The 15,351-nt window shown below is 46.4% G+C and overlaps 1 protein-coding gene across 1 annotated transcript in view; it reads left to right on the top strand.

Annotated features, from left to right (window-relative positions):
• LOC137540992 (protein-glutamine gamma-glutamyltransferase E-like) overlaps positions 1–15,047 on the top strand; it is a 38,467-nt gene extending 23,420 nt beyond the window's left edge. Inside the window, exons 10-14 of the mRNA XM_068262149.1 lie at positions 239–478; positions 8,525–8,830; positions 11,650–11,807; positions 11,893–12,026; positions 14,782–15,047. Of these exons, the coding sequence (XP_068118250.1) occupies positions 239–478; positions 8,525–8,830; positions 11,650–11,807; positions 11,893–12,026; positions 14,782–14,989 (1,046 nt within the window). The 3' untranslated portion in view covers positions 14,990–15,047. The remainder of the gene's footprint in view (positions 1–238; positions 479–8,524; positions 8,831–11,649; positions 11,808–11,892; positions 12,027–14,781) is intronic.
• Positions 15,048–15,351: the final 304 nt, after the last annotated feature.

Genomic DNA, 15,351 nt, shown 5'->3' with positions numbered 1-15,351 from the left:
CCAGTCCGACCCTGACCATATGGCATCCATTGTAACTGGCATGTCTAGTATTGCCAATCTATATTCTATTTGTACATGATAGAATTGTATAACAGCACCTCACCTGACCCATTCATGTTTGAGTTCTCACCCTCTTTACAATGTCTAACCTAATGTGTCTGGCTACAGATATGAACTTAACGTTTCAGTTTAATAGGGAAAATGCCTATCTCTTTACTGTGTGACTTGTTCTTTTTAGGTCAATATCCTTTAGGACCATGTTCTGTAAACTCTATTAAAGAAGGTGATGTGGACCAGCCTTATGAAGCGCCTTTTGTTTTTTGTGAAATGAATGGTGACCAAGTATTGTGGGTGACCAGTGGCCATGAGAGGAGAAAAGTACAGGTGAAGACGCATTCAATTGGTAAATTCACCAGCACAAAGGCAATTTGTTCTAACACACGTGTCGACACTACAGGAAACTATAAATATCCTGAAGGTGAGGCAATTTTTCTTCCTTTGGTAAGGCTTGTAGGAACTGCTAGTAACTGAATTTACTTCAGTAATTGTGTTTAAAATGGGCAGCATGAAGGCAAAACCTTAAAGAGGAACTCCAACCAAGAATTGAACTTTATCCCAATCAGTAGCTGATGCCCCCTTTTACAAGAGAAATCTATTCCTTTTCACAAACAGGCCATCAGGGGGAGCTGTATGACTGATATTGTGGTGAAACCCCTCCCGCAAGCTGAGGACCATGGTACTCCTGGCAGTTTCCAGTCTGAACCTTGTTGCATTGTGGGAAATGGCTGTTTATAGCATTTTCCAAATGTCAAAGCATGCAGCACCTACATCACCTGCCAACAGTAAAAATGTCACCATGTAATATTAGAATGTAAATCAGGGATTTAAAAGATTTTACAATGGGCAAACACTGACTAAATTTATACATAATCAGTGAAATTAAAAAATGTTTCATTTTACAATAGAGTTCCTCTTTAAGGTTACCTTGAAAGGCATGGATTGAATTACAGTTCATATAAATGGGGTGGTTTGAGAGCTTATGCAAGCCACTTGGGTCCTAAGATGCCCCATCTACATGTTTGCCAATTGCCATATTTCTGTATGTGGTCACTTATGATCCTAAATAAAATCTTGATTTAATTGAGACTTTAAATGGTATTATGATTAACTGAAATACATACTGGTAACCATGAAATGGGATTTTCTTTACATAACCAATAACTTAAAACTTTTGTGTTCACAAATTGCTCAAACCACACAGATTAGGCACACTCCTAACAATATTGCTTCTATATTCTTGTAAATTCATGCTTTCAATGTTTCCTACTATTTGCAACTACAATATATTCTGGCATATAAAACTACTTTTTAACCCTGGAAAATCTTCTCAAGTCGTCTTGTAGGGCAGGTGCTGAAACTTCCGAGTCGGACAGCATAATCTTCAGTTGCCTTATATGGTGGGGAGCTCAAATTGTCTCTGGCCGCAACCCCCCCCCCCCCCCCCCCATATGAAAGCAGCAAGGACGGTGTTGTACATGTGTGGTAGAAGAAAATCAATTTACCAGGATTCCTGAAAAGTGACTTGTAGAGTTGGGCCGAACGGTTCGCCGGCGAACGTGGTTCGCGCGAACGTAGGTGGTTCGCGTGCGGGTACCGCACGCGAACCTTTTGCGGAAGAAGTTCGGTTCGCCCCATAATGCACTGAGGGTCAACTTTGACCCTCTGGCTACACTGGGCCTGCTGACTGTGATGTAATTAGGCTACACTAGCCCCTGGAGCCCCACCCCCCTTATATAAGGCAGGCAGCGGCGGCCATTACGGCCACTCGTGTGCCTGCATTAGTGAGAGTAGGGCGAGCTGCTGCAGTCTCTCATATAGGGAAAGATTAGTTAGGCTTAACTTCTTCCTGGCTGCATACCTGTTCTGTTCAGTGAGCCCTCAGCCCACTGCATACCTGTACTGTGATCCTGCCACTGCATACCTGTTCAGTGATCCTGCCACTGCATACCTGTTCAGTGATCCTGCCACTGCATACCTGTTCAGTGATCCTGCCACTGCATACCTGTTCAGTGATCCTGCCACTGCATACCTGTTCAGTGATCCTGCCACTGCATACCTGTTCAGTGATCCTGCCACTGCATACCTGTTCAGTGATCCTGCCACTGCATACCTATTCTGTTCAGTGAGCCCTCAGCCCACTGCATACCTGTACTGTGATCCTGCCACTCCATACCTGTTCAGTGATCCTGCCACTGCATACCTGTTCTGTTCAGTGAGCCCTCAGCCCACTGCATACCTGTTCAGTGATCCTGCCACTGCATACCTGTTCAGTGATCCTGCCACTGCATACCTGTTCAGTGATCCTGCCACTGCATACCTGTTCAGTGATCCTGCCACTGCATACCTGTTCAGTGATCCTGCCACTGCATACCTGTTCAGTGATCCTGCCACTGCATACCTGTTCTGTTCAGTGAGCCCTCAGCCCACTGCATACCTGTACTGTGATCCTGCCACTCCATACCTGTTCAGTGATCCTGCCACTGCATACCTGTTCTGTTCAGTGAGCCCTCAGCCCACTGCATACCTGTACTGTGATCCTGCCACTCCATACCTGTTCAGTGATCCTGCCACTGCATACCTGTTCTGTTCAGTGAGCCCTCAGCCCACTGCATACCTGTACTGTGATCCTGCCACTCCATACCTGTTCAGTGATCCTGCCACTGCATACCTGTTCAGTGGACCCGCCACTGTATACCTGTTCTGTTCAGTGGACCCGCCACTGTATACCTGTTCTGTTCAGTGGACCCGCCACTGTATACCTGTTCTGTTCAGTGGACCCGCCACTGTATACCTGTTCTGTTCAGTGGACCCGCCACTGTATACCTGTTCTGTTCAGTGGACCCGCCACTGTATACCTGTTCTGTTCAGTGGACCCGCCACTGTATACCTGTTCTGTTCAGTGGACCCGCCACTGTATACCTGTTCAGTGAACCCGCCACTGCATACCTGTTGTGTTCAGTGAACCTGCCACTGCATACCTGTTGTGTTCAGTGAACCTGCCACTGCATACCTGTTGTGTTCAGTGAACCTGCCACTGCATACCTGTTCTGTGAACCCGCCACTGTATACCTGTTCTGTTCAGTGGACCCGCCACTGTATACCTGTTCAGTGAACCCGCCACTGTATACCTGTTCTGTTCAGTGGACCCGCCACTGTATACCTGTTTAGTGAACACGCCACTGCATACCTATTGTGTTCAGTGATCCTGCCACTGCATACCTGTTCTGTGAACCCGCCACTGTATACCTGTTCTGTTCAGTGGACCCGCCACTGTATACCTGTTCTGTGAACCCGCCACTGTATACCTGTTCTGTTCAGTGGACCCGCCACTGTATACCTGTTCTGTTCAGTGGACCCGCCACTGTATACCTGTTCTGTTCAGTGGACCCGCCACTGTATACCTGTTTAGTGAACACGCCACTGCATACCTATTGTGTTCAGTGATCCTGCCACTGCATACCTGTTCTGTGAACCCGCCACTGTATACCTGTTCTGTTCAGTGGACCCGCCACTGTATACCTGTTCTGTGAACCCGCCACTGTATACCTGTTCTGTTCAGTGGACCCGCCACTGTATACCTGTTCTGTTCAGTGGACCCGCCACTGTATACCTGTTTAGTGAACACGCCACTGCATACCTATTGTGTTCAGTGATCCTGCCACTGCATACCTGTTCTGTGAACCCGCCACTGTATACCTGTTCTGTGGACCCGCCACTGTATACCTGTTCTGTGAACCCGCCACTGTATACCTGTTCTGTGAACCCGCCACTGTATACCTGTTCTGTTCAGTGAACCCACCGCATCAGTGCGCATACCTGTGCAGTTAAGTGAACCCACCTACCTACGTGAGTGCACGCAGTGTGATATACCACTCCGTGCATACCCAATATGGACAAAACAGGTAGAGGAAGAGGAAGAGGTAGTGGCAGAGGCAGAGGAAGGCCACCCGGCAGGTTTGCGCGAGGTCGTGTAAATGTAATTTCGTGTGGATCTGGCCCACAGTACAGTGCTCGGAAGAAGGCACGTCCCATCACCTCCCAAGATTGTCAGGACGTGGTTGAGTATTTAGCGACACAGAACACCTCATCTTGCTCAGCCACCAGCGCTACTACTAGCACCACTTCCGCTGCATTTGACACTTCGCAAGAATTATTTAGTGTTGAAATCACTGATGCACAGCCATTGTTGTTAGAGCCAGATGAATTTTCACCAGCTAATATGTCTGAGTTACGCGGCAACACTATGGATGTAACGTGTCAGGAGGATGAAGGACCTACTGATGGTGCAAGTTTGGATTTGTCTGAGGCAAGCGAAGCTGGGCAGGATGACTACGATGATGACGGTAATAGGGATCCTCTGTATGTTCCCAATAGAGGAGATGAAGAGGGGGACAGTTCAGAGGGGGAGTCAGAGAGTAGTAGGAGGAGAGAAGTTGCTGAAAGAAGCTGGGGCAGCTCTTCGTCAGAAACAGCTGGTGGCAGAGTCCGGCACCATGTATCGCCACCTATGTACAGCCAGCCAACTTGCCCTTCAGCATCAGCTGCTGAGGTCCCCATAGTGCCCACATCCCAGGGTGGCTCAGCGGTGTGGAAATTTTTTAATGTGTGTGCCTCAGATCGGACCAAAGCCATCTGTTCGCTCTGCCAACAAAAATTGAGCCGTGGAAAGGCCAACACTCACGTAGGGACAAGTGCCTTACGAAGGCACCTGGAGAAAAGGCACAAACAGCAATGGGATGGCCACCTGAGCAAAAGCAGCAGCAGCACACAAAAGAAAAGTCACCCTCCTTCTCCTCTTCCTCCTTCAGGTGCATCATCTGCTTCTGCCGCTTTCTCCTTTGCACCTTCACAGGCACCCTCCTCCACTCCGCCTCTGCCCTTGAGCGGTTCCTGCTCCTCTGCCCACAGCAGCAGTCAGGTGTCCGTGAAGGAAATGTTTGAGCGGAAGAAGCCACTTTTGGCCAGTCACCCCCTTGCCCGGCGTCTGACAGCTGGCGTGGCGGAACTGTTAGCTCGCCAGCTGTTACCATACCGGCTGGTGGACTCTGAGGCCTTCCGTAAATTTGTGGCCATCGGAACACCGCAGTGGAAGATGCCAGGCCGCACTTATTTTTCGAGAAAGGCCATACCCCAACTGCACCGTGAAGTTGAGAGGCAAGTGGTGTCATCTCTTGCGAAGAGCGTTGGGTCAAGGGTACACCTGACCACGGATGGCTGGTCTGCCAAGCACGGGCAGGGCCGCTACATTACCTACACAGCCCATTGGGTGAACCTGGTGGTGAACGATGGCAAGCAGAAAGCGGCGGACCAAATTGTGACACCTCCACGGCTTGCAGGCAGGCCTCCTGCCACCTCCTCTCCTCCTGCTACATGCTCTTCGCTGTCGTCCTCCTCCTCCTCCTTGGCTGAGTGGCAGTTCTCCTCTCCAGCTACACAGCCCCAGCTCCGCAGGGCCTATGCTGCATGCCAGGTACGACGGTGTCACGCCATCTTAGACATGGCTTGTCTCAAAGCGGAGAGTCACACTGGAGCAGCTCTCCTGGCTGCTCTTAAGAAACAGGTGGATGAGTGGCTGACCCCGCACCACCTGGAGATAGGCAACGTGGTGTGCGACAACGGCAGCAATCTGCTTGCCGCTTTGCATATGGGGAAGCTGACACACATACCCTGCATGGCACATGTCATGAATCTAGTGGTTCAAAGATTTGTGGCAAAGTACCCTGGCTTAGCGGATGTCCTGAAGCAGGCCAGGAAGTTCTGTGGGCATTTGAGGCGCTCTTACACAGCCATGGCACGATTTGCAGAAATTCAGCGTAAAAACAACATGCCGGTGAGACGCCTCATTTGCGATAGCCCCACTCGATGGAACTCGACCCTGCTCATGTTCTCCCGCCTGCTAGAACAGAAGAAAGCCGTCACCCAGTACCTCTACAACTGGAGTAGAACGAAACAGTCTGGGAAGATGGGGATGTTCTGGCCCGACAACTGGACACTGATGAAAAATGCATGCAGGCTCATGCGGCCGTTTGAGGAGGTGACCAACCTGGTGAGCCGCAGTGAGGGCACCATCAGCGACTTAATTCCCTACGCGTACTTCTTGGAGCGTGCTGTGCGTAGAGTGGCGGATGAAGCTGCGAATGAGCGTGACCAGGAACCGTTACGGCAGGAACAGGCATGGGACCAATTTTCATCAGACCCAGCTGTTTCCTCAACACCTGCGGCAGCACAGAGGGGGGAGGAGGAGGAAGAAGAGAGGTCGTGTGCAGAAGACGAGTCAGACTCAGAGGATGATGAGCAAGGTGTTTCTTTGGGGGAGGAGGAGGAGGAGGGGACAGCGGCAGGACAACAACCGCAGCAGGCGTCGCAGGGGGCTTGTGCTGCTCAACCTTCCCGTGGTATTGTTCGCGGCTGGGGGGAGGAGGTTGACTTACCTGACGTCACTGAGGAAGAGCAAGAGGAGATGGAGGGTACTGGATCCGACTTTGTGCAGATGTCGTCTTTTATGCTGTCCTGCCTGTTGAGGGATCCCCGTATAAAAAACCTCAAGGGGAATGAGCTGTACTGGGTGGCCACACTACTAGACCCTCGGTACAGGCACAAAGTGGCGGACCTGTTACCAACTCACCGGAAGGTGGAAAGGATGCAGCATATGCAGAACCAGCTGTCAACTATGCTTTACAATGCCTTTAAGGGTGATGTGACGGCACAACGCCAGCAAGGTACCACTGCCACTAATCCTCCTCCCGTGTCCACGCAGTCAAAGACAGGACGCTCCAGCGATCTCATGGTGATGTCGGACATGCGGACGTTCTTTAGTCCAACGCCTCGCCGTAGCCCTTCCGGATCCACCCTCCACCAACGCCTCGACCGGCAGGTAGCCGACTACCTGGCCTTAAGTGTGGATGTAGACACTGCTGTGAACAGCGATGAGGAACCCTTGAACTACTGGGTGCGCAGGCTTGACCTGTGGCCAGAGCTGTCCCAATTTGCCATCCAACTTCTCTCCTGCCCTGCCGCAAGCGTCCTGTCAGAGAGGACCTTCAGCGCAGCTGGAGGCATTGTCACAGAGAAGAGAAGTCGCCTAAGTCACAAAAGTGTTAAGTACCTCACCTTTATCAAAATGAATGAGGCATGGATCCCGGAGGGCTGCTGCCCGCCCCAAGACTAAGTCAGTCCCCGCACACACAGCATCTCTGCCTGCACGCCGTGTGACTGGCTGCCTGGCCTGCCCCAAAAAGACTAAGTCGCTCCCAGTCCCTCCACACAGCATGTCTGCCTGCAGGCCGCTTCACTACCTTCTCCGCCACCACCAACAGGGTCCGGGACTCCAGGCGGATTGCTGAATTTTTTTAGGCCGCTGCTAGCAGCGGCCGCTGTAATAATTTTTATGGTGCGTGTACATGACTGCCTAATTTTTCTGGCTGCACTGAGGGCAGCTGCAACAACAAAAGAAAAGGCATGTACATGCGCCCATTCCCCTTCGTGATCATTACCTTGCCGTGGTGAAGGGGCTTGCGTATCACAATGAAGCAATGACCGGCGCCTAGATGAGTGTCTCGGGGCACACAAAAGATAATAAGGTCGTTGCTTCATTGTGGTCAGACCAAATTTGATCAGCTGGACAGTCACTGTTCTGTCATTCAGCTACATCAGCCAGGCCGACCATATGGGCTGTAAAGCCACAAAAACCTGCACTCTCGCCATGGTGCGCACCAGTCCAGCACGGCCGTCACTAGTACAAACAGCTGTTTGCGGTGCGTTACACGGTGAGTTTGGTGTGTCAGTGTGAAGCAGTACCTTAATTACACTACCTGATTGATGTATACACATGCAAGATGTTTTAAAGCACTTTAGGCCTGTCATTTAGCATTCAATGTGATTTCTGCCCTTAAAACGCTGCTTTGCGTCAAATCCAGATTTTTCCCGGGGACTTTTGGCGTGTATCCCACTCCGCCATGCCCCCCTCCAGGTGTTAGACCCCTTGAAACATCTTTTCCATCACTTTTGTGGCCAGCATAATTTTTTTTTTCAAAGTTCGCATCCCCATTGAAGTCTATTGCGGTTCGCGAACTTTAACGCGAACCGAACGTTCCGCGAAAGTTCGCGAACCCGGTTCGCGAACCTAAAATCGGAGGTTCGGCCCAACTCTAGTGACTTGATGCAGTCCTGATGAGGTGAGGGGGTACCTCACTAGGAAGGCTTTGTATACAACCAGCCAATACCTGGTAAGGTACATCACTTGCCATGGTTGGATACTGGATACCACATACAGTACACCACCAGTATCTGTACCTGTTTATACAGTATAGCACCAGTACGTACAATATACAAATGTCCAAGAGTCAAAGTTGGGGGTCGTCTTATACACTGGAATATACAGTACATCCCCTGTCTTCATACACCAGACCAGAGGAGAAAAAAATTCAAACATCACTGATTACTTTTTTTTTTTTTTTTTCCCCAGGAACTGCAAAAGAGAAGGAAGTTGCTATAAAGGCAAAGTCTAAGCTGAGCACACTGTTGCCAGATGTTCATATCCTACCTGCTACTGATGTAGAACTACCTCAAATGCATCTTGAGGGTACAGTTGCACAGAGCTGTGACCAATATGTTGGTATGGATTTAATCTTCAACCTAACTCTCAAAAGTGCAAGTACAGAGAAGTTGTGTCTACAGGTCAAGATGACAGCCACTGCCATTGTTCATACGAATGCCCTGGTGAAAAGAATTCTGCAGAACGCCCAATCTGTTGTGCTGGGTCCTAAGGAAGGTATGCCTGCATAGGTTTTTTTTTTTTTTCTTTCTGGCCCTACTACTTAGGATTGAGTATCTCTGAAGATCTGCATATGAAATCTTGCCAAACTGCCTAATGTGAACCTATCTGAGCTGTACTGGGACACAGGTTCACTTGGACTGTTAAGGCTCATGCACACATCAGACCATAGTCTTTGGAAAATTAAAGATCACAGACCAATTTTACCCCCAGGGCCGAGGCATAGGCTGGAGAGGCTCCAGCCTCAGGGCGCAGTGTAGGAGGGGGCGCAGAATTCATTCAGCTGTCATTCCTAATTGTGTTTGAAGCAGAAATAAATAAAGGGGATACATGGCAGTGACTGCAAGGAAGATAACTAGAGATTAAAGTGTTGGGGAGGTTGTGGGCCCTGTGGCGCCTCTTAGTCTAATAGCAATCAGTGTGTGATGGCTCGGGTGGCAGGGATGGAGGGGCGCACTTTGGTGTCAGCCTTGGGTGCTGGAGGACCTTGTCCCGGCTCTGTTTACCCCCTTCCATGTAGTATGAGAGCCATACCTACAGTCTATTCTATGGAGCTGAACTCCCATCAGACAAATATTTGCAAGATGCTGCACACAAAGATGCTGTAAACATTCAAAAGATCAGTATCTGCAAAAGATCTGTTCCTGCAAAATGCATTCATAGTCTATATCTGCAGATCCTCATACACACCTTGTTTAACAGACATTCATCTGCAGTTCAGATCCACCAGGATGGATTTTCAGATCTGAAGATTGTCTGATCTGCAGATGAATGTCAGTTAAATAAGGTGTGTATGAGGATCTTATGCTGGATACACACGGTGCGTTCGCACTCTCTTTTCCCGTCGATTCGTTTCCAACATGTCCGATTTGGATTCCGATGGATCGTTAGGTCTATTCGGCATACTTTGCATGCGAATCGACCTAACGATCCATCAAAATCCAAATCGGACATGTTGGAAATAAACGAATCGATGGGAAAATCGAGTGCACGAACGCACAGTGTATCCAGCATAAGTCTCAGACTATGAATGCAATTTTCAGGAATGGATCTTTTGCTGATACTGATCATTTGTGTTTGTACACATCTGTGCGCAGCATCTTGCAAAGATTCCCCCCTCCCCCCCTGATGGAGTTACGCTCCATAGAAAAGACTGAAGGTATGGCTCTCATACTACATGAAGGGGTGGTAAGATTGGTCTGATCTTTCATTTTCCAAAGACTATAGTCTGTATGAGCCTTTAGGGTCTGTTTCCACTACAGCAAATCTGCATACAGATTCGCATAACCCATTAAAAATAATGGGACTGTTTCCACTTGTGCGGAATTCTGTGGTTTGTCATGCAGAACCATCAGAATTCTCACGCTGCACACCTGCACGCGAATCGTTGGTAATGTAACTAAATAAGAAAACCGCAAGCATATTAGTCTTGGGTTTTTCAGCGAAAATGCAGAGAAACGCATGTCAATGCTTGAAGGCATTGACATGGTTAAAATCGCATATCTCAAAACACAAGCGATTCCGCATGCTAACGAGACCGCAACTGCATGCTGATTTGTTGCCACGATTTTTGCATCAAAAACGTGACACGTGGAAACGTAGCCTTAGGCCTCAATTCACGGAGCATTATCAAACATTTATCAAACACTTTATGAAACGTTTGATAATTTACCTCATGGGTAAAATCTCTCATTTTTGAATTCACTAAGGTGTTATATATTTGTTGACCGTTTTATCGGTAACATTCGATAAATCTATAACACCTTAGTGAATTTAAAATTAGATTTTTACCCATGAGGTAAATTATCAAATGTTAAAGTGTTAAATGTTTGATAATGCTCCGTGAATTGAGGCCTAAGTGTGGCATAGGCTGAGAAACTGCAGGTGGTGCATGGGCAGTAACTTGGTCCTGAGTTGGAACTCCAGAAGTGCTTGGATGCAGGTTCGATTCAGGGTTTGAAAAATGCCATGAAAACCAACATTCCAATGGTTCAACAGTCTTCACTCTTCACTGTCCCTCCAAACAGCATCTCACTGTCCCATCACCACTTTGTACTAATTCCAAGATGCTAATTTTGAGTGGATTCACGTTTTATGCATCTCACTGACCATCCCTAATGCAGAGTATAGAACAGTGATGGCTAACCTTGGCTCTCCAGCTGTGGTGAAACTACAAGACCCAAGAGGAATTGCACTACTCTGCCTCCCAGTTATGCTTATAGATGTCAGAGGCATGATGGGATTTGTAGTTTTGTCACTCACAGCTGGAGTGTCAAGGTTAAACATCACTGGTATATAATTTTGAAAATTGCAGCTATCCTAATAAAGCTTGTTTATAATATGGCCCATGTACGAAGTCCCTCCAAAACAACCTGTTAACTTTAAAGCCATTGAAAAGGGGCAACATTTCCTTGTGCTCCTAACTGTGGGAAAAGGCTGCAGATTTCTTTCTTTCAAAGGTTCAGCACTAGTGGAAAAGGGCCCTAAAAATGTTATAGTGCATTTTACTCGCTCAGATTTGCATTGTATGTATTGTAAACGTTTCAAGATTGTCCTTTTTGGTTTCCACCATATAGATTTGCAGCATTACCCCCTTCTGCCTGTCCCCAAAACCCCCAGCCACAGAAATTTTCAGCATGCTGTCCAGATTTGCACTGCAGTATGATCTGGATGGACTCTATTGGATAGCCAAAGCCTGACATTAAGATCAGGCTGTGCATTGGAATGGAAGCCTATTTAGAAATGGATGTGGAAATTAACACTTAAGGCAGAAAATGTACGATCTCATTAGCACACTGTCTTGTCTATCTCTCTAGAAAGACTCATCCCGTTCTCCATAACATACAATCAGTATGTGAAGGCCATAACGACGGACAACATGATCAAAGTTGTTGCTTTGTGTGAGGATGGTAAAGGGGGTAAACTGCTAGTGGAAGAAGTGATGATGCTGATGGCTCCACCCATTGAGATTACGGTAAAATTCTGAAACCTTTTTTCTTTTCAGGATATTATACACTACACTTTTTATTCATTTAAACTTTTTTTTTTTAATTTTACAGGCAGAGCCTAAAGGATGGATCAATGAGATTTTATCTATAGGACTTTCATTCATCAATCCCCTTCCTAAGGCTCTTGAGAACATTGATGTGACTGTGGAAGGAAGTGGACTAACAAGACACCCAATAAGTATTCAGTAAGTGGGAAAATAGGTCAACGGCAAACCATTGCATGGACCCTTCTGATGTATGTGAAAAATTGACTTGTTGCATTGCCCTGAATATACAGTACTGGGCTGTCTGAAAACCCAATCAAGCTAAGTGGTGTGACTAAATGGATCCCAGCGTGAGCTGGAACAGTGCTTAACTCAGTCAACATTGCTTTCAAACACCATGTTTTTTGAAAATCACAAAGCTATAGGTCTCAACAGAGGAGACTACCCCACCTGTGAATGTTGGTACACATTTTGTAGGCAAACTGTTGGTTTGGCCTTAGAACTGGTGTTGGAACTCTTTGAAACAAATGTAGAGGCATCAAGAGGGCTGGCTAGCAGTTTGAGCTCTACTCCAAGGCTAGCTGATACCTCTGGGAAGTACATTGGAGGGGTACCATAAGTCTTCTGTAACATGAGAAACCTGTTCAAAGCCTAGTTCTAAACAGAATTGGATTATGTTCATTTTCTTACTGTAAGGGTTAAGGACTCAAAGCTTCTCTGCAATGACATTGTAAAGCTGGTTATCAATTTCTCAGCAAAAGATGTTTATAGGAGCCAGGTCTGGATTTTCCATAAGGCACCATAGGAATGTGCTTATAGGCACCTTATGTGGGAGAGGTGCGCCCCTCAGATCATGGACCTCAGGAGCTTGTAGTCCAATCTGTCTATCACTGACCTCAGGCACTTGCCCTGCAATCCTTGTCTCTAATCACTGTCTCATTCTTAGTGACCTGAGTGTAGTATTTTAAGGACAGTTGACTTGAGGCAAGGATTTGAGCTATCCATCTTAGAATATTTTCATGGGGGGGGGGGGGGGGGTGTTAAAATCCAGCCCCGATAGGTAATTGTGCAATATGGTTATTCAGCTCTTAGGACAGACAATACTTTAAGACCCATTTAAAATTGGGGTACTAAAATCAAAGTTAATTATGTATTTGGTAATGTATCACCCAATGGGTGAAAGTTTCACAACTCTAAGCAGGGGTCACACTTGCAAAAATCGCAGCCAGTTTTCTGCTGTGGGTGACAAATGCCAGCGCTGTTGCTTTTTCTCACAATGCGTGCAATTCCCTATTGTCAACAGACAGCTGCTGTTGGCTAAAACTGGGGCAGACAATGCTGTTGGCTAAAACTGGGGCAGACAATGCTGTTGGCTAAAACTGGGGCAGACAATGTAGACTTGTCCACAAACACTGCTGGTTTCCCTGGCCCTGTCTGCAGTACTTTTGTAATTTTGAGGCATCTTGGTGCTGGTTTATAAAGGTGGAGGTGATGGGCCTTTTTATGCTACCCTGCGATTTTTGATTCTGATTGCTAATGGATCACAAAGTACATTAAACTAATGGAAACGGCAGCAATTTCCAGTAGTCCGCTATGATTGTCATGATTTTTGGTCCAAGTGCAATCGTCGTCCTGCCACAATGTGTATGTGTTTGAGCTCTGAGTATGGTAGCTAAATCGCAGTCTCATGGTAGAAATTGAAATGCAGTTGGGTTTCATAGTGGAAAAGAGCCCATAGGAAAATCTAAAAAACAGAGTAATGCACTGGGCATAAATGCACAATTCACTCGTGAATGTGTATAGCAATATTCAATAGCTCTTAATTCCCTTGTCAGCTGTGCTATACTTGCAGCTGATGCACCTGGTTTCAATAAATGCTGTGGAATACATGCTAAGTTGTGAGTGACCACAAATCCCAAAACTTAACTACCATACTTCTGCATGGTTTATCACCTGACTTATTGGGAATCCTGCAGTATACATTGGCCTCAATTCACTAACCTCATGCTGGAGATAAGGCAAGAGAAAACTTACCTCCGCACAGTAGGAGTTATCTTATCTCTTCATTCCTTATGTTACCTCTTCTGTAGTTAATTTACCTCCTCTGTAGTTACGTTACCTCCATAGTTATTTTCACACGCAGTTAATGAACAGCCTGTCTTTAACTCTGGAGTTATTTTAAGGATTAAAGAGTTAACTTAAAGACTAGTTAACTTTAGGTTTGCCTGAGGTAAAATGTTTCCTGAATACTACATGCCTTATCACCATGGTAAAAACTCTAGAAGAGTTTATTAAAGACAGGAGATAAGCTTAGTGAATTGAGGCCATTGTGATTGCAGCATGACTAGAAAAGCACAAAATATTTGTAAACCTTGTTCATTTTCAAAATGTGGTAGCCTAAGGGGTTTTGTCCTTCTTGGAAATCGGTCTGTACTACATCTGGTTAAATGGCTACAATTGCATGTACTGTGTATCTGGGAAAAAATGACAGGTGCCAGGCTTGCCTACAATGGCTTAAGGGTGCCTGACACTAGGCTAAAACTGTGTGGCTATAGGTAACATGCTGTGGAGGGATGATTGGCCACTGTGGTTGAGGTGGAATCTAGTATAGAAGAGCCAGTAATGTTGAAAGGGAAGTTGGACCCAGAAAGGTCCAACTTAAAAACTGCAGTAGAAAATACAGGGCCAGTCAGAGCAAGTGACTATTGTAATAGCTTAAGTATGGCCTGGAGAAATGCTAAACTTTGGAGCTTTTTGTGTTTGAGTCTATGGGCAATGGAGGCCATCAAGATATCTAATCCTCCAATGTCAAATTTACATAACCACCATTGAAAAATACTCGTTGGGCAAAATAGTTTTTGGCATTTTTGAGGACATAAAACATGACTATGGTACTTGCTGGAAGCATGCCCGCAAACCACTTATCTAGTAATTGTCTGTCTTGTCTTAATTGCAGCATTCCATATCTACAAAGTAAACAGAAATGGACCATCGAACTACACCTCTGCCCTTACCGAGCTGGCCGGAGAGCTGTTTATGTGGACCTCTTCCCTAACAAGCTGTTCAATGTTAAAGGAATGCTGCCAGTTGAGATCTTTCCAGAAACCTTATGTCACAGCATTAAAAGCATACCAGAGGTCTCGCCTAGTAAAATTCTGCTATAGCCAGATGACTATATTTATCTGCATAATCTAAAGTGTTTAATCTGCTAGCAGTTTCTAATAAAATATTAGCAAATGAACATTATGGGTGTGACTTTATTTTACACCTGTTTTAACTAATCTTTTGAATTATTTTTTTTTTGTACTGGAAATTGCACCTACCAATGTCAGGTTGCATGATATAAACCTGCATCTGTACTGTGTAAAACTTATTAACCAGCTTTGCTGCCTGAATTATTATTTTTTTTTTTTTTTCCTGGCAGAATACTCCTTCTGAGGGTAGCAGAAAAATGTCAAATGTATTGCATCTCCTAACTGCAGGACACTTAATAGGCTGCCACTGATTAGAGAGTAAAATTTTTGTA

Source organism: Hyperolius riggenbachi, chromosome 12 (genome assembly GCF_040937935.1).
Source record: "Hyperolius riggenbachi isolate aHypRig1 chromosome 12, aHypRig1.pri, whole genome shotgun sequence".
In the NCBI taxonomy this organism is placed as follows: Eukaryota; Metazoa; Chordata; class Amphibia; order Anura; family Hyperoliidae; genus Hyperolius; species Hyperolius riggenbachi.
The sequence above is the reverse complement of the archived record's forward strand: the minus strand, read 5'-3'. Positions and strand labels throughout refer to the sequence as shown.